At 42.0% G+C, this 24841-nt stretch overlaps 1 protein-coding gene across 3 annotated transcripts in view; it reads right to left on the bottom strand.

Annotated features, from left to right (window-relative positions):
• The window catches only part of slc6a6a (solute carrier family 6 member 6a), a 38908-nt gene extending 18637 nt beyond the window's left edge, over positions 1-20271 (bottom strand). Inside the window, exons 1-5 of one of the 3 annotated variants that reach the window (XM_024385047.2) lie at positions 20117-20271; positions 9130-9359; positions 8754-8888; positions 5113-5347; positions 3779-3911 (exon numbers count right to left, since the gene is read on the bottom strand). In XM_024385047.2, coding sequence (XP_024240815.1) covers positions 3779-3911; positions 5113-5347; positions 8754-8888; positions 9130-9358 — 732 coding nt within the window. In that variant the 5' untranslated portion in view covers position 9359; positions 20117-20271. Of the gene's footprint in view, positions 1-3778; positions 3912-5112; positions 5348-8753; positions 8889-9129; positions 9360-13233; positions 14179-20080 lie in introns of those variants that run through there. The other 2 variants (XM_024385048.2, XM_024385046.2) reach the window with 2 other exon arrangements.
• Between the last annotated feature and the right edge of the window lie 4570 nt (positions 20272-24841).

The raw sequence follows: 24841 nt of genomic DNA, 5'->3' as shown, positions 1-24841 counted from the left end.
AACATGGCTCTCTCTGGATATTTTGTAGGAATCGGTTCAGCCACCGTGCCTCTCCATGCATCCCGCCGACAGAGATAAACACATCTCTGGGAAGCGGAAGGGCGGGGGTGTATGCTTCATGACTAACAACTCATGGTGTAACCATAAAGGCATACAGGAACTCAAGTCCTTCTGCTCACCCAACCTAGAATTCCTTACAATCAAATGCCGGCCATATTACCTCCCAAGAGAATTGTCATCAGTTATCGTCACAGCTGTATACATTCCCCCTCAAGCAGACACCAAGACGGCCCTCAAGGAACTTCACTAGACTCTATGTAAACTGGAAACCATATATCCTGAGATTGCATTTATTGTAGCTAGGGATTTTAACAAAGCAAATTTGAGAACAAGGCTGCCTAAATTCTATCAGCATATTGATTTCACTACACGCGGAGGTAATACACACGCGGAGGTAATACACTCGACCACTGCTACCACTGATACAAAGCCCTCCCCCGCCCTCCCTTCGGCAAATCAATCAAGATGTACCAGTGACTAGAACCATTCAACGCTGGTCTGACCAATCGGAATCCACGCTCCGGTCAGCCTCAGAAAACAACATCGGTCTACATGCTGGCTCGGTGAGTGAGTTTAGAAAGAAGTGCATTGGAGATGTTGTACCCACTGTGACTATTAAAACCTACCATAACCAGACACCGTGCATGGATGGCAGCATTTGCACAAAACTGAAAGTGCTGAACACCTCATTTAACCATTGAAAGAGGTCTGGGAATATGGCTAAATATAAGCAGTGTAGTTATTCCCTCTGCAAGGCAATCAAAAGAGCGAAATGCAGGTATAGGGACAAAGTGGAGTCGCAATTCAACGGCGCAGACACGAGACGTATGTGGCAGGGTCTACAGGAAATCACGGACTACAAAAAGAAAACCAGCCACGTCGTGGACACCGACGGCATGCTTCCAGACAAACTAAACACCTTTGCCCGCTTTGAGGATAATACAGTGACACGGTCGCGGCCCGCTAACAAGGACTGCGCCCCCACCCTCCTTCTCCTAACCCTCACAAGGCTGCTGGCCCAGGCGGCATCGCTAGCTGCGTCCTCAGAGCATGTGCAGACCAGCTGGCTGGTGTGTTTATGGACATATTCAATGGCTCCCTATCCCAGTCTGCTGTCCACACATGCTTCAAGATGTCCACCATTGTTCCTGTACCCAAGAAGGCAAAGATAACTGAACTAAATTACTACCGTCCTGTAGCACTCACTTCTGTCATCATGAAGTGCTTTGAGAGACTAATCAAGGATCATATCACCTCCACCTTAATGGTCACCCTAGACCCACTTCAGTTTGCATACCACCCCAACAGGTCCACAGACAATACAATCTCCATCACACTGCACAGTTCCCTATCCCATCTGGACAAGAGGAATACCTATGTAAGAATGTTAATCATTGACTACAGCTCAGCATTCAACACCATACTACCCTCCAAGCTCATCAAGCTGGAGGCCCTGGGTCTCAACACCGCCCTGTGCAATTGGGTCCTGGACTTTCTAATGGGCCGCCCCCAGGTAGTGAAGGTAGGAAACAACATCTCCACTTCGCTGACCCTCAACACTGGGGCCCCACAAGGGTGCTTGCTCAGGCCCCTCCTGTACTCCCTGTTCACCCATAACTACGTGGCCATGCACACCTCCAACTCAATCATCAAGTTTGCAGACGACACAACAGTAGTGGGCTTGATTACGAACAACGACAAGACAGCCTACACAGAGGAGGTGAGGGCACTCTGAGTGTGGTGTCAGAAAAACAACCTCTAACTCAACGTCAACAAAACAAAGGAGATCATGGACTTCAGGAAACAGCAGAGGGAGCACCCTCCTATGCACATCGAAGGGACAGCAGTGGAGAAGGTGGAAAGTTTTAAGTTCCTCTGAGTACACATCACAGACAAACTGCAATGGTCCACCCACACAGACAGTGAGGTGAAGAAGGCACAACAGCGCCTTCTCAACCTCAGGAGGCTGAAGAAATGTGGCTCGTCACCCAAAAACCTGATAAACTTTTACAGATGCACAATCGAGATTATCCTGTTGGGCTATATCACAGCCTGGTATGGCAACTGCACCGCCCTCAACCGCACGGCTCTCCAGAGGGGGGTGCGGACTGCACAACGCATCCATGAACACTACAGCACCCGATGTCACAGGAAGGCCAAAAAGATCATCAAGGACAACAACCACCTGAGCCACTGCCTGTTTACACCGCTACCATCCAGAAGGCGAGGTCAGTACAGGTGCATCAAAGCTGGGACTGAGAGACTGAAAACAGCTTCAATCTCAAGGCCATCAGACTGTTAAACAGCAATCCCTAACTCAGAGAGGCTGCTGCCTACATTCAGACCCAATCACTAGACACTTTAATAAATGGATCACTAGTCACTTTAAACAATTCCACTTTAAATAATGCCACTTTAATAAGGTTTACAATTGCATATCCAGCATTAAATCAAATCAAATTGTATTGGTCACATACAAATGGTTAGCAGATGTTAATGCGAGTGTAGCGAAATGCTTGTGCCTCTAGTTCCAACAGTGCAGTAATATCTAACAAGTAATATCTAACAATTCCCAACAACTACCTACTACACACAAATCTAACAAGTAATCTAACAATTCACCACCAACTACCTAATACACACAAATCTAAAGGGGTGAATGAAAATATGTACATATAAATATATGGATGAGCGATGGCCGAACGGCATAGGCAAGACTGTATGTTATACCATTTTGCACCTTGCCTATGCCGCTTGGCCATCGCTCATCCATATATTTATATGTACAGATTCTCATTTACTTTAGATTTGTGTGTATTAGGTAGTTGTTGGGAAATTGTTAGATTACTTGTTAGATTTGTGTGCAGTAAGTAGTTGTTGGGAATTGTTAGATATTACTTGTTAGATATTACTGCACTGTTGGAACTAGAGGCACAAGCATTTCGCTACACTCGCATTAACATCTGCTAACCATTTGTATGTGACCTATACACTTTGATTTGATTTAATGCTGGATATGCAACTGTTTACCATAATGGAAGTGGCTCATTCTGTGTTCTGTACAGAGCTGAAACCACAAATTAGGTATTTCCGTAATAGTTCGCCAAATAGACAGTTGATCGGTATCCCAACAAGCCACAGTGGTCCTTTAAGTGGTTCAGTAATCAGTGTTGGACACAGCCCAGTGACTGTCCCGCTCCATTGACAGACAGACAGAGCTCTGAGAGGATCTGCTGTACTGTACTGCACACTAACACACTGTCAGCATTGAGTCTGGCCAAAACCTAATGTACAGTACAGTAACTCACGGTCCTTAATCAAACAAACCAACCTGCCTGTTTCTGCAATCATCAACAGACCGTTACTGCTTTGTTAGTGACAGAGACAAGTTGGCTACAACAGAAAACACCTAGCACCCAGGTTAATGCCCTTAGGGAGCAGACAATACATATTAAGTCATTCCCTTTTTTGGGTGTATACATACACATGTAGGATACTAACTTGAGCCAGTTTGCACCAGGAAAATAATTCTGCAGCAACAGGAAATGTGAAATATTATGTGGATTATAATTAATGGACATTTTTGTAGGGGTTGATACATTTTTCGTGATAAAGTTGTCCTGCAACAGGGTTGATCAAATTAAGATCCGACATCTGCAAACACTTTTTAAGAGACCACAAACAAGCCTGATAACAACCACATCGTGCTACTACTCACCTTCCCAGTGGACTTGACTCCCTTCCAAATGCAGAAGAAGCAGACAATCCACACTGCCAGGAGACACAGGGCTAGGTCCCACTTCAGTGGCCCGATGTCATCAATTCCAGAGGAGATGCTCAGCACATTGCGTCTTAGCAGAGAGGGGGCAGACAGCATCCAGGTTATTGACTGTTCTGATGGGACAGAACTGTAGGCTTATGTAGACCCCTGAACGATACAGTACAGTACATTTTCCACTCTATAAAAACATTTTAAAAAGTAGGGCAAGTGTGACATGTCATAATTCATGTGGGTCCATTCCAAGGTTTTATGCCAACAGAGGTTACATCACAGCAGCGAAAAGCAAACATCCACATGATGTGACGGTAATAGTGTGTCTGCGATGTCTAGTTTTCACCAACCCTCCTCTGCTCTAGCTCACCTTGGACCTGAATGAACTGTGCCGTGAGACAATTTTAAAAGAATATGACAGAATGTTATTTTCATTCTATGTGTTCGATTTCTGTGGAACAGCCTCAATACGTCGAGGCATGGAGTGTACAAGGTGACGAAAAGTGTTCCACAAGGATGCTGGCCCATGTTGACGCCAATGCTTCCCATAGTTGTGTCAAGTTGGCTGAATGTCCTTTGGGTGGTGGACTATTATTGATACACACAGGAAACTGTTGAGAATTAAAACCCAGCCACGTTGCAGTTCTTGACACAAACCGGTGAGACTACCATACTCCGTTCAAAGGCACTTAAATATTTTGTCTTGCCCATTCACCCTCTGAATGGCACATATACACAATCCATGGCTCAATAGTCTCAAGGCTTAACCTGTTTCCTCCCCTTCATCTACACTGATTGAAGAGGATTTAAAAAATTAATCCAAATATAGTACAGTGAAATTATCCAATTTAAAGATAGAATGAACCTCATGATAGAGGGGGGATTTCTTGGAAATGTTGCCCATTCAAATATAAGTTTACAGCAAACAAGGAAGAGGCACAGTATCTGCACTGCTTATATTTGAGTTTGTTTTTGGCATTGTAAACCTGTCTGTGTTCACGTGTGTGTGTATGCATGAAAGGTGTGTGTGTGTGTGTGTGTGTGTGTGTGTGTGTGTGTGTGTGTGTGTGTGTGTGTGTGTGTGTGTGTGTGTGTGTGTGTGTGTGTGTGTGTGTGTGTGTGTGTGTGTGTGTGTGTGTGTGTGTGTGTGTGTGTGTGTGTGTGTGTGTGTGTGTGTGTGTGTGTGTGTGTGTGTGTGTGTGTGCGTGTGTGTGTGTGCAAGTGTTTGTGTTTGTCTGTCAGTACAGAGTCAACCCAGCTGTCAGACAGTGAGTACTCACTCCCAGAACTCAGTGACGGGGGAGGTGAAGTTGGTGATATTGGCAGCCAGCATCAAGGTCTTGTTCTTGCGGATTGTGTCCTCCACACACCGGTCTGTGTTCCACGGCTGATTGCATTTGGCCCAGGGCAGCTCCGGTTGAAAGCACTGGAATAGGTAGTAGAGTCCCCAGGCTAGAATCACTATGTAGTAGATGTTCAGGAGAGAGACGATCACGATAGAGGCATAGCCAATACCTACAGAGAAGAGAAATGATTCATTAAAACCAATACTGGATTGATTCTTTGTTATATCAGTAAACCAGTGCAGAAGCTTGGGAGTAAACAGAGAACTAGTGTTCTTTGAATAAGTCACAGCCATGATGAAATCACCATGAAAATGGGGGTTTAAACAATTAGGGAAAAGAGGATACCTAGTCAGTTGTACAACTGAATGCATCTTCTGCATTTAACCCAACCTCTCTGAATCAGAGAGGTGGCTGCCTTAATCAGCATCCACATCATCAGCACCAGGGGAACAGTGGGTTAACTACCTTGCTCAGGGGAAGAATGACAGATTTTTACCTTGTCAGCTCAGGGATTTGATCCAGCAACCATTTGGTTACTAACCAAAAGCTCTAAACCGGCAGGCTACCTGCCGCCCTCCACATGTAATAAAGTATCGATACATAAATAAACACATATTAAAATAATTAATTTGTTTAAACTATATTACGCAAATACCCTATCTCATATCCAATTTATTGTATCCAGAGAGTGAACAATGTATGGAAAGTACGTTTTCTTTTTGGACATTTAAGCAACTTTTGGAACAATTTTATAGGGTTTTTACAGGTTTGTTTCGTGAGGATAAATCAAGGGAAGATTTTGAGTTTGATTATATACACTTCATAATAATGTACATATAATAGTATCATATAATAACTTACGACTGAACAGACAAATATAATGATAATGATTGTTCAGCAGTAAAAACAGTTTGGAAGGTTCAGCACATCTGGACAGTGGATTTAGCCAGAGCCATATATTTAGAGAGTTGGGCTAACTTTTTGCATTTTTAAAAATAATTCTAGACATTCAGTTAGGCTACATAGCATTTTTTTTCTTCACAATTCCTTGCGTAATGTTAATGGCGTGCTAACATGGAATAAAATGTTGTAGTGTCATGTAAATACATCATAATGCAGAAACACCAATGTCCCTGCTCTCTAAACACGGCTCTGGATATAACACGTTTTCGTATGAAACAAGAGTGTCGGATATTTTGTAATGCAAAAAAATATATATTCTAAAGCAAATGTTTTGAAAGTATGATAACAACCATAATTGATACACAGAAAAAAGGACCATTCATTTCAATTGCCGTTTATCGTATATTGGAATCAAACCCTTCAATGCATTTATTGTAGCAGAACAGTGCCATAGGGGCTTCAATATGTGTCACTGAATCCTCTTGCACACTAAACTAAGTAAAGCCAACATTGGAGCTGAAGCACTTTAGTGAACAGCACTGACCTAGTGCCATTTGACTGCATTTATGTCTATAAAATCATTAGAAACCAATCCACTGACTCGGATGTTCACAACTCCACACTCCTATTTCAAAGAGAGGATGTTTCCCTGGCTTGAGTGTACTAACTCTGGTAATAATGACTTTAGTCGCAGAAATCCCCTGTAGACTTCCACTCCTCTGATCTATTTGTAAAGTGGCGTTACCTCCGCCAGTCAGGGTTGTGTGTGTGGTGGGTGAGGCAGGGCAGGCCTTCTGACGGTGTGATAAAACACTAAGAGGGACAATGGCAGCCGGCCTATAGGCCACCTGTGGGCATCTGTCACTCTCTAGTCTATATGTGGGTAAGCAAACGTGTGCGTGCGCATGCGCGTGTGTGTGCGGACGTGTGAGTGTATGTGTGTGTGCGCAAGTGAGTGTGTGTGTGCGTGCATGCACACGTGCATGTGTGTGCCAGTTCACACAACCCGTCAGTCAATTAGGCAGCTGCCTCAGCACTCCTTGATTATTCAAGCTCATCAACAGATGCTGACGATTGGCTGCACGCCCAGTCTTCAGCTGTCTGTTTTTACCTGCCGCTCCTGGCTTCATGGAATAGCAGTTTATGGCTGGGAACTGTTTCTCTACCTACTGGTCTACATGTTAGAACTGGTCTGCCAGTAGCATATCACAGTGTAAACCTATTGCAGGACACTGATAAGGAGATACGTTACATTGCCAAACCATGACGCCAGGATGGTAATAACGACATCATGCCACAGTAATATCCGATAACATATCCGTGGTGCTGAGAAACAAAACAGGTGGCCCCCTGCTGCCAAGATCTACACCGTCCATCATTTCATGAAAAAAAATGTGTTTCTTTGCTGATCCACTGCATGAGATATTTATCATTTTGGGGCAGATCCCATTGCTAGGCAACTCGCTCTAACCTTCTCTGTTGCCATGGTAACACAGAACTCAGCACTACTTTACACAACCAAGGCTGAAAATACATGTGCGTGTGCATGTATGTACATAGCTGCCACCATTACAAAAAAATAGGCCAGTCTAAAAGCCAATTTATGCTTGATCCGATGTGGTCGAAGGCTCCGTATGGAGGGTGTGCAATTGCGGAGGGTGTGGCAATTGTGGAGCCTCCAGAGGCAAGCAGAGGCCAAATTGAGCTCCGTACTACATCGCCGTGTGCCTCCCAAATGTTGTAACAATACTGGGGGCTCCGTATAACTCTGTATACCTCCTCATTGACATGATTGGTTGACGGTAGGTGGGGGCGGGAGGTCCTGTATAAACACAAACTCACTTCCTTGACTACTTCCTTCACAACAGCTCTTCTCCGCGAAGCGCAAGAAGTATGAATGCCCTGACTTCTGCAGAGGCAGTATCACCGTAAATGCTGCACGGCCAATGAAGACATCGGATTGACCATGCAGCGCCTTTTAGAGTGTTCAATGTTTGGTGTTTGATTATGTCCACTCTAGGCTCCAATGCAAATGAGGCAATCCACAACTAACCTGTTCGTAGATCAGCAGCACTGTGTGCTTTAGCTAAATCCTTATGCATGTCAAAAACACAGTCAGAGAAAGTTGGCTGAAGCACATCCATATGTGAAGTAACTATGGTCCAATTACCCATCAGAACACAGGGAGGGAGACCTCAGCAGAACTCAATGTCTGTGTACTGAGTCTAGCAACCCACAGACCAACAGCACAATCAGTGCTGTTGGACGCTGCTAGGGAGTTTCGTAAGAGCAGTCAGAAAAACAGAACTACTGCAGTAGTTGTCACTGGAATACGTTTATTTTAACATTTTAAAGCAGGACGTGAATAACATCGAGGCTAGATCAAGGTCTGGTAACATCATTATTTTCAGTAGGGATTTTTTTCTGCAATGTGACAAGGCACTAAGCAGCCACAAAGCAGGTTTGGCGCCTCGCCTGAGTAACGCTAATGGAAACTGTGTTTAGGCTCTTCGCTAATCCCTCTGTCAGTCGCTGACGTTACCACCTACAGTACATGTCCAAGAAGGCTTACACAACCTCCTTTCCCTGCCTACTTTCCCGGATGACGACCGGCCTTAATGGCAATAGGGGAGAATGGTATTAGGATAATGGGAAGCAGTGTAGTGACTCACCAGTGAAGATGGGGCAGAGTTTTTCCCAGCAGGTGATGCCTCCCTCAGAGGTATACTGGCCCAGAGCCACCTCCAGGAAGAACACCGGCAGGCCTCCACCAAACAGGAAGATGGTGTAGGGGATGAGAAACGCACCTGGGTGGAGGAGAGGAAGAGAGAGAGAGGGAAAGGGAACAGACAGTTAGCCTACAAATGTCAGGGTCTACAGTATGTGCTCACCCACAGACATTTCACAAACAAATCAAAATCCTGTAATTGCAGTCTCCGACTTGAGTTTTTTTTATAGGTTCCTGAAAACTATTATCAAACTTGAGTGATCCCCAACTTTAAGACCTGTCTGTATGGAGAAAGGGCCCATGTTCATTTGAATGCCTACCTCCACCATTCTTATAGCAGAGGTACGGGAAGCGCCACACGTTCCCTAAACCAACAAAGCCTCCGGCCACGGACAAGATAAAGTCTAGCTTGCTGGCCCACTTCTCCCTCTGGATGGGCTTGCCCTCTGCCTCGTCCTCCGGCCGCGTGCCCGGGCTCTTCCCTGGCGAAGGCTTCAGCGTGTCTTTGTGGAAATCCTTCAGACATTGGAGTTTCTCTTTCTGTGCCATGCTATAGAGGTTGAGAGGAGAGAGGACAAGGACAAGGAAAGCGAGAGAGAATTAGAGAAAGTGAGAGAGAGAGAGAGAGAGAGAGAGAGAGAGAGAGAGAGATGAACAGGAAGAGAGAGAGACGTGAGCCGGATAAGGCAGAGATAGGACGTCGCATTAGCAAGATGAGGGTCTCTCACGTGCTGTATCGTCAGCCATGGCGTGATACAGTGATACAGCTATGTGTCAGTATAGAGCCTGCAATGAGAACTGCTACAGGAGTTACTGTATCGCTTCCTCCTCGCCACAGTTCTCTTTTATTTACTCTACATTAGATATACATTCCATCTTGCATTGCAAATCTCTCTGGGTTGAATAATCTCTTCACTTGCACTGTACAAATATAATTTCTATGTGCATAATATAAGAAATCTTGATTATGTATAATTTTGTATCCATTAATTAACCAGGGACATCATATTGAGACATGTCCTGGTAATCAGACCTGGGTTCAAATAATATGTCAAATAGCTCAATTGCTTTCACATACTTTCAAAGTAAGTATTCAGATATATTTTATTTGAAAAGTAGTTTAATATTTTAATATATTTGAAAATACACTTGGAAAGTATATGAAAAACGAATTTACACTGACTCAAATACACTCCCATGCATTTAACCCAGGTATTTGAAAACGGTATTTGAAATAAGCATTGAACATACTGCCAAATAACATTTGGCACACTATTTTACAAATAACCATTAAAATACTCAAATAAAAGTACTTATTTTTGGTTGTGTATTTGAAAATACTCAAATACACAGAAATAGTATTTTAAGTACCACTCAAACACACAGGTCTGCTGGTACTGCAGCTCGAACAATACATGACGAACACAAATACAAGGAGAAGCAACAGCCTACCCTTCCCACAATCCATCCTCACTGTTCTCCTATCACAGCCATTAAACTCTGTAACTGCTTAAAAGTCACCATTTACCTCAAGGTGAAATCCCTGAGTAGTTTCCTTCCTTTCCAGCAACTGAGTTAAGAAGGATTCCTGTATCTTTGTAGTGACTGGGTGTATTGATACCGTACAGAGTGTAATTAATAACCGCACCATGCACCAAGGGATATTCAATGTCTGCTTTTTTTTACCCATCTACCAATAGGTGCCCTTCTTTGCGAGGCGTTGGAAAACCTCCCTGGTCTTTGTGGTTGAATCTGTGTTTGAAATTCACTGCTCGACTGAGGGACCTTCCAGATAATTGTATGTGTGGGGTACAGAGATGAAGTAGTCATTAAAAAATAATATTAACCACCGTTAATGCAACTTATTATGAGACTTGTTAAGCACATTTTTACAAAATGAACAAATTATTATTTACAATGACAGCCTCTTGGGGAACAATGGGTTAACTGCCTTGTTCAGGGGCAGATTTTTACCTTGTCAGCTTGGGGATTTGAATCAGCATCCTTTCGGTTACTGATCCAATGCTCTAATCACTAGGCTACCTGCCGCCCCAAACGTATTAAGCCTTGCCATAAGAAAGTGGTTAAATACTTATTGGCTCAGGACATTTCAGCTTTTCATTTTTTTGTCATTTGTAAACATTTCTAAAAACATAATTCTACTTTGATGTTGTGGGGTATTGCGCATCCATTTTAAATTCAGGCTGTAACACATCAAAATGTGGAAAATTCAAGGGGTGTGAATACTTTCTGAAGGCCGTTTCTATATCCGTGTCCATTCTGAAAGCTTGGACGGGTTCTGGAAGATCCCACAGCTTAAGTTCACTGAATGTTTATACTGTAAACAGCCTTTCCAAGAAAGACAGGATTTGGAATTACTGTCTCAGGTATCCCGTTTCCCTGCCTGTGCCAAAGGGCTGTAAAACAATCAAAGCATGGCAGGGCAGGAGAAATTCCTTGGACATGGTAAGACACAAATGGATTTAAGCTTCCTGCAGGAATACAATGAATGGTGTCGTATAAAACAGGAAGAATGAAAAAAGCAGCTCTGATTAATTGTAAGTCTGATAATACCAGTGTAACAGAGTAAGGTTTCCTGTCCTTTTGAGGCAGGCTCAGACTGAAATGCAGTTGGCAGAAACACAGAAACTGAGAACATTAAAGGCTGGCTCCAATGGAAATCTGTCATTGAAGATTGTGTGCCTCACAAAAGCTTACGAGTCAGTGGACTAGGTGCTTTGTTTCCAAAAGATTCACAGAACAATAGCTAGAGAACAAATCTTTCTCCAATAAGTAAACATTTCTCTTTAAGCCTCTGAAAGTAACAGTATAATTCAAAGTTGATTTATAGTTGGATCTCTCAACAATACATAGTGTTGTCAGACACCCTGATGAAATGTAAGCCTATACGCATTGGTGTATTTGAATAATATCAGCCCATACATTAAAGGCTTTTTAACTTTCAAACCTACACGAGCGCATGGACTTGCCACTTAACACTTAGTACCATTTGTGGTTATAATTTTTGCTTTTGCTTTTCAAGTACATACATCTATTACCAGTTTACAGAACAATCTATCCAAACTACTCTCAGTTGAAAGGCAGCCATAGGTCTTTAAACCATAAGGTATCTTCATTCATCTTGTCGTGTGACTTGCACTCCAGAAAGTTACATCCTGTAGCCACTGTACAGGCAGACTAAGAAATAGAACACACACATTGTAGCTACTCACAGACAAATACCACATTGTGAAAATCTAATGCAAAGCTGCACTCATTGACCAGTGACCGCTCTGTGCTTCTGTTTTTCAGAGTCTGATAAAAAAGTTAACTTGTTATGCAGTCTTAAATAACTACTTATTAGTTCATTAAATGATTAAAAGGGAAATTTCATTTTAACTTCATATTCATAATCTCCAGCACCACCCCAACATCAACGTATGTGAAAGTGGATCATTTCTATGTTTTGTATTAAAAAAGATATGCAGATTAGTGTCTCCAATGACATCATCAACTAATTAGTAGACAATTAGTGGGCAATGCCTACTCATAATTGGTAAAAAATCACACGATGCACACTGATGATGTCACTGGAAACACTTATCTTCCTCTATCTTTTTTTACGACAACACATAGAAATGCAAAATTTCCACATAAGTTGATGTTGGGGTGGTGCTGAATATGAAGTTGACAAAATGTGAAATTGCCCTTTAAATGGCTGTTTGAGCTACAACCACACAGCCCCTCATTACTAAATCAAGTTCCAGTTAAGGTCCTCTCCATCGCTCTGCTAATTCCGCTGTCATTTTCCAGGTTCTCTCTGTCTCTGTTATGCATGACAAGTCAACTTGAATTGCTTTCCACTCTCAAACCTCATTACATAACCGTATCAGCTCTCACGCACTCTATTTTTCTTCCTCTCTCTATCACTCTCTTGCTCTATGTGCTTTCACCTGCTGGGTGCTGGGAGGCTGTCTGCCGTCAGACTTAAGGCAAACCGTCCGTGGGATCTGCCACATGACTCACCCAGACACCCTTGACCAGACATTCTCAAACCCTTCTAAAACATCACACTGTCATTATCTGAAAACACCGCATTAGACACATCACCAACTTAGCATTCAATCAAACATAAAGAAAGATTCTGTAACAAACATGCATTGCAAAAGATAAAAGGCAAATGGAAATAAAGGACTGAATGCAATCCTTAGTCTTTGTGAAGTAGCTCCCCCTTTTCACACTCAAACAAAGCATTAACAAAGCCGTTTAAAATGTGCTAATTCGAGGGTTTCTAAGTACTTACATGAAATTGTCCATTCAGATTAAACAAAAAGCATCCAAAAACAGAACTTAATAATCACTTGACATAAAGATTTAGATAAGGCTATGTTATTATTTCAGTTGAGTATTTCCAAAAGACTTACATTTCCTTCATGGCTGTGGATATATGTAGTATGCTTCTCTCTCAGCTGTCACCATTCCTCTGTACTGAATGTCTTTATGCCAACACTGCTCACAAGAAGTGAAGCTGACAGCGAGTCCCGCCCTCAGCTAAAGACAATTAAATCCTATGTGGAGATTGGGCACAGCCTCGCAGTCGCGGACCAACTCTCCAGATACTGATTCGGGACTGTAAATTTCCACTTCCCACTTACAACACCCTCCCACAACACACACACACAGTGAGGGACTGGGGCTGAATGCTTTGCCCTGCATGTGTCACAGGCACCTCTTATTCATGTAACTGAAACAGATGACAGGATAGGAAGAGGGAGGGAGGGTGTGAGCGGAGTAGTAGGCCATGAGCATGCAGAGGAAATCAAGCCTCATGGGACAGCTTCCAGGCAGGAGAAAGAAGCCCTCTTAAAACATTATGTGAGTAAGGGGTGGTGGCTGGACAGGGACTGAAGGAAGGGACTGATGACTGGCTTGGCTGACCATGCTAAGTTTTCATGTAATACTGTCTTAATGTCCCACTTCCACATAGCATTGGAAATGTGGGACATTTCCTATTATAACTGCTTATGACTGTGTCATTTCACATCACAGCAAAAACGTTCAAATATCTCTATGGGAACTGTTTGTGAATATAAATATAGTTTTCTTAAAATTGGGGGCAGGATATAATCAGGGAAGTTTCTCTGTGGTGTATTTGGGAGCCTTCTGCTCCATTTCGACATGACGTGTGCCAGGTTATCTCTGAAACGTAAACCAGGTACAGCACACTCTATAACAACACCTAATAAGGTGATGGTTCCTGTATTCTTCCCTGTTCTGTTTAGACACCATAATATACTCATAAAGGATCTCACGTGTACAATAGCTGGCACGGTAATTAAAAAACAGTGTTAAACTTGACTACAGGATTTACACACACACACACACACACACACACACACACACACACACACACACACAGACAGAAGTAGTTACTTCAGATGATATTTCCAAACTGCAAATATCCTTGCCACTTCTGGAAAAATACAACAACTCACATTATTTTGCATAGTGCAAAGAAACTTTCTGTTACATAATGTTAAAACTTCTTAAGGACTGGGGGGCAGTATTGAGTAGCTTAGATGAATAAAGTGCCCAGAATAAACTGCCTGCTACTCAGGCCCAGTTGATAATATATGCATATGTTTAGTAGATTTGGATAGAATACACTCTGAAGTTTCTAAAACTGTTTGAATGATGTCTGTGAGTATAACAGAACTCATATGGCAGGCAAAAACTTGAGAAAAAATCCAACCAGGAAGTGGGAAATCTGAGGTTTGTAGTTTTTCAAATCATTGCCTATCGAATATACAGTGTCTATGGGGTCATATTGCACTTCCTACGGCTTCCACTAGATGTCAACAGTCTTTAGAACATTGTTTGAGGCTTCTACTGTGAAGTGGGGGCTAATGAGAGCTGAATGAGCCAGGTGTGGCAGAGCTCTGGCAGAGTGCCATGAGCTGATCACACGCACTCACGTGAGAGTTAGCTGCGTTCCATCGCATTTCTACAGACAACGGAATTCTCCGGTTGAAACATTATTGAATATTTATGATAAAAACATCCTAAAGATTGATTCTATACTTCGTTTGACATGTTTCTACAAACTGTAATATGACTTTGTCTGAACATTCGTCTGGACTTGCCCGCGCCTCGTGTGTTTGTATTGTGTACTAAACGCATGAACAAAAAGGAGATATTTGGACATAAATGGATTTTATCGAACAAATCAAACATTTATTGTGGAATTTGGATTCATGGGAGTGCATTCTGATGAAGATCATCAAAGGTAAGTGAATATTTATAATGCTATTTCTGACTTCTGTTGACTACACAACATGGTGGATATCTGTATGGTTTGTTTTGTTGTCTGAGCGCTGTACTCAGATTATTGCATGGTGTGCTTTTTCCGCAAAGTTTAAAAAAAATCTGACACAGCAGTTGCATTAAGGAGAAGTGGATCTAAAATTCCATGCATAACCATTGTATCTTTTATCAATGTTGATTATGAGCATTTCTGTAAATTGATGTGGCTCTCACCGGATGTTTTGGAACTACTGAACATAACTCGCCAATGTCAACTGAGATTTTTGGATATAAATATGAACTTTATCGAACAAAACATATATGTATTGTGTGATATGAAGTTCTATGAGTGTCATCTCATGAAGATCAAAGATTAGTGATACATTTTATCTGTATTTCTGCTTTTTGTGACTCCTCTCTTTGGCAGGAAAAATGGCTGTGTTTTTCTGTGACTAGGTACTGACCTAACATAATCATTTGGTGTGCTTTCGTCGTAAAGCCTTTTTGAAATCGGACACTGTGGCTGGATTTACAACAAGTTTATCTATAAAACGGTGTAAAATACTTGTATGTTTGAGGAATTTTAATTATGGGATTTCTGTTGTTTTGAATTTGGCGCCCCGCAATTTCACTGGCTGTTGACGAGGTGGGAGGCTACCGTCCCACATATCCCAGAGAGGTTAAAGAAACCAAAGTTATACTGTGAATGAGTTTCCTTGAGATTTGTATTGTGTTCCGTTACAAATTGGCAGACAAGAGAGGAGGAGGAGTGTGACAGAGCTCCTGTTTCATACAGTTGCTTTAAATTGTCAGTCAATGTAAAGTCAAGCAACATTTTTATATGAAACTGCAGACCCTTAACTTTTCTTGATATCATTAGAGGATGAAGGATTTTTGTTTATTTTACTTTATTCCACTGCATTGTGTTCTTAGACTGTTGACATTATCTTCTGAGACTGAAGCATTAAAGACAGAATCAAAGACTGTAAAATATCAAATTATTTGATAAGACCTTTAGTCAAAGGTATATCTTCTGTTTATGACAAATCATGCGCCCCTCATGCGCTGGGCATGGTTGAAAAAAAAGAAGACTTGTCTGCATGTTTTATAACAGCCAAACCATTCCTCAAATACATAGAGTGGAGTATTAAACGTTGTCCAAACCAATTAATATGTAGGCTCACTTGTAGCTTTGCTTCTATAATTTCTACTCACACCACCCCATACCACCCTTATTTGGATATACAGTGGACCGCACACAATCGTTATTATGTAATATAATAGATTTATGGAGTTGGAATGCTTGTCCTGGCTTCGAATTCTGGGATGGCTCTAAGAAGATCAAATGTAACTGACGCAGCTTGCCTGGAGACAAGAGTCCAAGGGGAGGTTGTTTTTTTACTCTTTACATTCAGCAGATAAAGTTCAAATCAAGTTAATCTGTGAGGGCGGACCCTCTATATCAACATGACAGGATGTTACCGTGTAGCATGGTATTATAGAAAAGAGAAACATTCATCAAATAACAGCCAAGCATCCCAAAGCAGCTCTCCGGTTCCCATTGGAAACAACTGGGGTTTTGTCTTGCACAACATTTGTATTTAAGCAAATGGAATACATTAAAAGGGTGGCAGGGTAGCCTAGTGGTTAGAGCGTTGGACTAGTAACCGAAAGGTTTCATGTTCAAATCCCCAAGCTGACAAGGTACAAATCTGTCGTTCTGCCCCTGAACAGGCAGTTAACCCACTATTCCTAGGCCGTCATTGAAAATAAGAATTTGTTCTTAACTGACTTGCCTAGTTAAATAAAGGTTAAAAAAAATCCAATAACAAATGTCCATTTTACATATCAGGAGGGAGAGCTACAGCGCATTCGGAAAGTATTCGGACCCCTTGACTTTTTCCACATTTTGTTACATTTAGCCTTGTTTTAAAATGTATTAAATACTGTTTTTTCTCATCAATCTACACACAATACTCCATAATGACAAAATGACAACAGGTTTAAGTTTTTTTTGCAAATGCATTAAAAATAGAAAAACAGAAATACCTTATTTACATAAGTATTCAGACCCTTTGCTATGAGACTCGAAATTGAGCTCAGGTGCATCCTGTTTCCAATGATCATCCTTGAGATCTTTCTACAACTTGATTGGAGTCCACCTGTGGTAAATGCAATTGATTGGACATGATTTGGAAAGGCACACACCTGTCTATATAAAGTCCAACAGTTGACAGTGCATGTCAGAGCAAAAACCAAGACATGAGGTCGAAGGAATTGTCCGTAGAGCTCCGAGACAGGACTGTGTCAAGGCACAGATCTGGGGAAGGGTACCAAAACATTTCTGCAGCATTGAAGGTCCCCAATAATTCAGTGGCCTCCATTATTCTTAAATGGAAGAAGTCTGGAACCACAAAGACTCTTCCTAGAGCTGGCCACCCGGCCAAACTGAGTGGGGGAGAAGGGCATTGGTCAGGGAGGCGACCAAGAACCCGATAGAGTGGCCAGACGGAAAACACTTCTCAGTAAAAGGCACATGACATCCCGCTTGGAGTTTGCCAAAAGGCACCTAACGACTCTCAGACCATGAGAAGTAAGATTCTCTTGTCTGATGAAACCAAGATTGGCCTGAATGCCAAGCGTCACATCTGGAGGAAACCTGGCACCATCCCTACGGTGAAGCATGGTGGTGGCAGCATCATGCTGTGGGGATGTTTTCCAGTGGCAGGTACTGGGAGACTAGTCAGGATAGAGGGAAGATGAACGGACTAAAGTACAGAGAGATCCTTGATAAAAACCTGCTTTGGAGCGCTCAGGACCTCAGACTGGGGCTAAGGATCACCTTCCAACAGGACAACGACCCTAAGTACGCAGCCAAGACAATGCAGGAGTGGCTTCGGTACAAGTCTCTGAATGCAGTTGAGTGGCCCAGCCAGAGCCCAGACTTGAACCCAATCGAACATCTCTGGAGAGATCTGAAAATAGCTGTGCAGCGACACTTCCCATCCAACCTGACAGACCTTGAGGGGATCTGCAGAGAAGAATGGGAGAAACTCCCCAAATACCCATGTATTGTAGCGTCAAACCCAAGAAGACTCAAGGCTGTAATCGTTGTCAAAAGGTGCTTCAACAAAGTACTGCGTAAAGGGTCTGAATACTTATGTAAATGTGATATTTATGTACATTTCTAAAAACCTGTTTTTGCTTTGTCATTATGGGGGTATTGTGTGTAGATTGATGAGGAAAATCCATTTTTAGAATAAGGCTGTAACGTAACAAAATGTGGAAAAAGTCAAGGGGTCTGAATAAATTACGAATGCACTGTATGTCAGATAACAGAGATGTGGGATAATGTAGCCTGATGCTTAACCCCATGGCACTGTTATTTTGATAGGTGTGGAATAGTGCATACTGGATCAGTAATAAGGTGCACACATCAGTATAGCTGCAGTGTATTACACATTCATATGACAGAAATATCAATACAGTTACCCCTTTTGATGTCTTCTTCAACAAGGGCTCATTTGAGTTTAAAAAAATAAAAGGGTAGATATAATGATTGATCATATAATGAAAACAATATGAGATGAAGAATCAAAATGGTAATATGCAGTTATACAATGAAAATAAAATGCACATATCTATTGATTTCACATTATCCTTTGATTCTTTGGAAACAGGCTTCTGTGAGAAAGTAACATATTTGCAGCATCACTGTAAGTGTATGCTTGGCTACTGACCCAAGACAATGTTTAGGAAATAGAGCAATGCCTAGTTTCATAATCCACTCTTGACACACAAAACAAAAACACAAGCCATCTTCATCTTTATGACACATTAGTTTGTAGACTAGCCTACTACAGCCTATTGTGTCAGTGTCTCAAAGACTCAACCAACACATCAATAAGTATTTATCCAAAAGGAGCAGCAAATTTGAAATGTCATTATCTGATTCATAAAACGTCACCTCTTTAAAGTCGAACAAAAGCCAATGGAGGGCGAGAGTCAATCCATTCTCATCAACGGATGGCAAACTACAACATTGTTGTTCCTAAAAAATATGGTACCAAAAAGGACACGCCTCAATCTCAATCAATGCCTGTTTCTCTGTCGGGAGTTGCGACTCTGTCGGGCAGAGTAAAGACAAAATAAGTGGGTTAAAATGTACAACCTGTTAATGGGTATTAAAACCATCTTAAACCGTCACAACTAATTCACGAACAGCATCGTCTTTCAAATAACAGTCCTCATCATCGTTCCACTTTGACAAAACCAATTCTTCGAATATAGACTAGGTTAGATTAAGAAGGCACACGTGGGAGAGACAGAGAGTAACATCGTAAAGGAGTGCGAAGGCTTGAAGGCAATACATCCACCCAAACCCCAAAAGTTGACCTCTTAGAATGCATCGCATTATAAAAAAGCAATGCTATAGTGTAGGAAATATTGCCTATTAATTTATAGTATTTTAAACGCGGAAGCGCACTCACAAAGGCAATGGCAACCAAAATATCCCTATACTTTAATGTTGCATTTTGTCATAATTTTATGACAAATCAAATATACCTAAAAACATTGGCTTTAATTAAATAGTTTGACGTCCAAAAGCAATATAAGGCACCCTTGGGTTGATGTCCAAGCTATGGTGTTTTTAGCCTACACATCATGTGCGCTCACAGACACACGCACCGCATAATTAGGTTTTATACACACAGCAATTATTAGCATCACTTCAAATAAAACATTATCAAGCAGGGAGAGAGATTCCCAAGAGGACACTTATTTTTATATCTGAAAACATCAAAGAACAACATTTATATTTCAGTCCAAAACCTTGAGAAATTGTTACAGAACATACATTGGCTGCTCTATTCAGATAATATAAATCATAATATGACTTATATCATGAAAATAATGTGAATATTAGCCTATACATTAAGAACATAGAAACAACAATCTTGCTATTACTTATCTCTCTGATGGGTAAAGATGATGCTTAATTACCTGCCAGGTAATTTTATAGCTCGAGTTGTCCCTTGTGTTGTGCTGTGAGTGCTCAATAAAACAATTGCATCGGAAATGAATTACACGAGTTCTCTCTCTCTCTCTCTCTCTCTCTGACCTTTGTTTCTGAGAGCGGGTGCTCGTTTAATATGAGTTTGAGTGGAAAATCACCAGCTTCCCCATGCAACAGGAGAGTTTATTCTTAAAGTGACAGGTTCCCGCTAATTTGAATCGCTCGGCGCTCTCACCTCATCTGGCTCGATCAAGTCTCAAAGCAAGGCACGCATGCGGACTCACAAACTCAGCCAAGAAAGGAATGGAAAGGACAAAGGACATGAGGGACTGCTGTGGCGTTTTCATCACAGGCTTGGTAACCAGTGAAACATTACAATAACTATAACCCACATAGCCATGAACAATAATACCTAAAACATAAGCAAGGACCTTGTTGATAATAGGAAAAAGGGTCCTGAATGTAAGTTCCATCACATGTGTCTTCAGTATTGCACAACCTAAGAACATCAGGCCTAGCCCATTTTTCAAGGTAGCCTAATATGAAAACACAACTTTGTATGTTTGTTCAGCTCAGTGCATATTGGTTCATTGCACTTTAGTAGACTAATCCAATGCTGACAGACAACCAACCTTACCCAAACAGATGGCAAGACCACGTGTTGGCATGGCGGAGCTTTGTGGGACACACTAGCCAGGGGGTAAGGGGAACAGTCAGCAAACCACAGGGGGAAACTAGTCACACCAAATGCTATGCATTCTACAGAGAGGTTACATTTCTATACCTGAACCACAGAAAGTGATATTTTACTCCCAAGCATGCTATCTGTTGCTAAACTGTATGCCTCAATCTGGAAATTATGTGATTTCGGGCACTCTAACAATGACCCATTTCTTGTGTAACGTTGAGCAGCCGGTTCAAGGCTACATGCAGGGTTTTTTCTTCATCTTCAGAATTGAATCAAAAAGATCCTTTCTTTATTGTTTGTGCAGATGGGCAGCAGCCATGGTGGCCTGTACTGGGTACCTTGGCGCAGACTTTTAGCCAAAGTGCCTCTTATAAAGCAAAGACTGTTGTCAGGCCGCCCAGTCCCCTGAGTTTCAGAACCCATTTCCCCAAAGAGAACAATATGCTCTGTCAGCAGGACCCACTATTTTCTCTCAGCGAAATGGGAAATGGAGGAGAAAGAGGAAGTTGTTTCAAGACTACTCTGTTTTGGACTAGTGTTTGTGACTGCGACTGCAACTGAACTTGCATCTAAAGTAGCTGCCGGACATGTTACATGAAACGAGAATATGGATTTTTTTCACCAGTGACATGAACAAAATGGTGGGAACACTCCTAAAGCTGTATTTGGAATCTTGATCGCCTGATGAGATTGCTTTGTGATATCATATCTGTGTTGTTCCATATCAGCCTTATAGTTGTGTAACAGCCTACCTTATGCAAGACCACTATTTACCTAACTGCCAAGGGAGGTGTTATTCTGAATAAGCTTAATGCTGGAGGTTTGGTAACAAGGTGTTTATAATGACAGTTTCTTGGATCTGTCTTGTGCAGGCAGTGCAAATTCAGTAACGGCAGACAACAGGCTTTAAATACATTTTGTTTTAGGCACGGCTTTTTGCTAAATGTCCCATTCCATAAATTCTGTTTCTTGTAGCAGCTGCATTTGCATTCGAATCAAGGGCAGTTCAAATCAAGTGCAGTTCAAATCAAAGGCAGTTCAAATCAAGGCAAGCATCCATCTTGTCTTGATCTTATCTTTAACTTTTTGAGCTCATAGACTTTTGTACTGTAGCCTTGTGCTCTAACCAAACCAAAACTCAATTATACCAATGTACTTCATCACTTCTTGTGGGCAGAAGCACAGTGAGCTTAAATACAACTATTCAGGTCACACAACTGGTCAATTATTCAATAGGTTTACTTGGTTAATTAAGCATGCAAAAAGTCATCTGTGACTGACTGTTCCAGTGATACTAGTCACTATCATAGGAAATACATGGTAACAGCTTTAATATTCTAACTTTGTGTGATACTGAGCGTAAGGCATGAAATAACAAGAAAGAGAAAACTTTTAGAGTATCATCCTTAGGAAAATGTGCCAGATCACTATCTAGCCGGAGACTTTACATACAATTTACTGATTCCTTAATTGATAGCTTACAATTAGATAAACCCACCATAACGCTGGCGCGTTTTGGACTTCTAGCCCCTATTAAACATTGTGGTTGAGACTTCTGGGTTGTACCATTGCATTTGTCTATTACTTCTGCATCCAGAGATAGCAACCATTAGTCGGTAGCCTAGTTTAAGAGTGTTGGGTCAGTAACTAAAAGGTTGCTGGTTTGAATCCCCAAGCCGACCAGGTGAAAAAATCTCTTGTATGTGCCCTTGAGTGTAACGATGACGCTGTGAGTCGAGAAGCAGGTGCAGGTGAAACGTGAACTAAGAGAAAATATGACCCTTGGTTCACTTCAGACCTGACTGCCCTTGACCAGCACAAAAATATCCTGTGGAGTACTGCATTAGCATCAAATAACCCCCGCGATATGCAACAATAACCCCTACGATATGCAAAGGCTAGCTTATTCAAACAGAAATTTGCATCCTGTAGCGTAAACTCCAAAAAATACTGAGACACTGTCAAATCCATGTAGAATAAAAGCACCTCCTCCCAGCTGTCCACTGCACTGAGGCTAGGAAACACTGTCACCACCGATAAATCTACGATAATCGAGAATTTCAATAAGAATTTTTCTACAACTAGCCATGCTTTCCACCTGGCTACCTCTACCCTGGTCAACAGCTCTGCACCCCCCACAGCAACTTGCCCAAGCCTCCCACATTTCTCCTTCACCCAAATCCAGATAGCTGATGTTCTGAAAGAGTTGCCAAATCTGGACCCCTACAAATCAACTGGGCTAGACAATCTGGGACCTCTCTTTCTAAAAGTATCCGCCGCAAGTGTTGCAACCCCTATTACTAGCCTGTTCAACCTCTCTTTCGTATCGTCTGAGATCCCTAAAGATTGGAAAGCTGCCACGGTCATCCCTCTCTTCAAAGGGGGAGACACCCTGGACCCAAACTGTTACAGACCTATATCTATCCTACCCTGCCTTTCTAAAGTCTTCGAAAGCCAAGTTAACAAACAGATAACCGACAATTTCGAATCCCACCGTACCTTCTCTGCTATGCAATCTGGTTTCCAAGCTGGTCATGGGTGCACCTCAGCCACGCTTAAGGTGCTAAACAATATCATAACCGCCATCGATAAAAGACAATACTGTACAGCCATCTTCATCGACCTGGCCAAGGCTTTCGACTATGTCAATCCCCACATTATTATCGGCAGACTCAACAGCCTTGGTTTCTCAAATGACTGCCTCGCCTTGTTCACCAACTACTTCTTAGACAGAGTTCAGTGTGTCAAATCGGAGGGCCTGTTGTCCGGACCTCTGGCAGTCTCTATGGGGGTGCCACAGGGTTCAATTCTCGGGCCGACTCTCTTCTCTGTATACATCAATGATGTCGCTCTTGCTGCTGGTGATTCTCTGATCCACCTCTACGCAGACGACACCATTCTGTATAATTCTGGCCTTTCTTTGGACACTGTGTTAATAAACCTCCAGACAAGCTTCAATGCCATACAATTCTTCTTCCGTGGCCTCCAACTGCTCTTAAATGCAAGTAAAGCTAAATGCATGCTCTTCAACCCGCACCTGCCCGCCCGTCTAGCATCACTACTCTGGACGGTTCTGACTTAGAATATGTGGACAACTACAAGTACCTAGGTGTCTGGTTAGACTGTAAACTCTCCTTCCAGACTCACATCAAGCATCTCCAATCCAAAATTAAATCTAGAATCAGCATGCTATTTTTCAACAAAGCAACCTTCACTCATGCTGCCAAACATACCCTCATAAAACTGACTATCCTGCCGATCCTTGACTTCAGTGATGTCATTTACAAAATAGCCTCCAACACTTTACTCAAATTGTAGAGTGTTGAATTGGATGCAATCTATCACAGTGCCATCCGTTTTGTCACCAAAGCCCCATATACTACCCATCACTGCGACCTGAATGCTTTCGTTGGCTGGCCCTCACTTCATATTCGTCGCCAAACCCACTGGCTCATCTATAAGTCTTTGCTAGGTAAAGCCCTGCCTTATCTCAGCTCACTGATCACCATAGCAGCACCCACACGTAGCACACGCTCAAGAAGGTATATTTCACTGGTCACCCCCAAAGCCAACTCCTCCTTTGGCCGCCTTTCCTTCCAGTTCTCTGCTGCTAATGACTGGAATGAATTGCAAAAATCACTGAAACTAGAGACTCATATCTCCCTCAGTAACTTTAAGCAACAGCTGTCAGAGCTGTCAGAGCTCACAGATCATTGCACCTATACATAGCCCATCTGTAAATAGCCCACCCAACTACCTCATCCCCATACTATTATTTATTGATGTATTTTTCTCCTTTGCACCCCAGTATCTCTACTTGCACATTCATCTTCTTTTCATCTTTCAGTCCAGTGTTTAATTGCTATATTGTAATTATTTCGCCACTATGGCCTATTTATTGCCTTACCTCCCTAATCTTTCTTAATTTGCACACACTGTATATAGACTTTTCTATTACGTTTGTTTATTCCATGTGTAACTCTGTGTTGTTGTTTGTGTCGCACTGCTTTGCTTTATCTTGGCC

The sequence above is a fragment of the Oncorhynchus tshawytscha genome, linkage group LG22 (genome assembly GCF_018296145.1).
Source record: "Oncorhynchus tshawytscha isolate Ot180627B linkage group LG22, Otsh_v2.0, whole genome shotgun sequence".
Taxonomy (NCBI): Eukaryota; Metazoa; Chordata; class Actinopteri; order Salmoniformes; family Salmonidae; genus Oncorhynchus; species Oncorhynchus tshawytscha.
The sequence above is the reverse complement of the archived record's forward strand: the minus strand, read 5'-3'. Positions and strand labels throughout refer to the sequence as shown.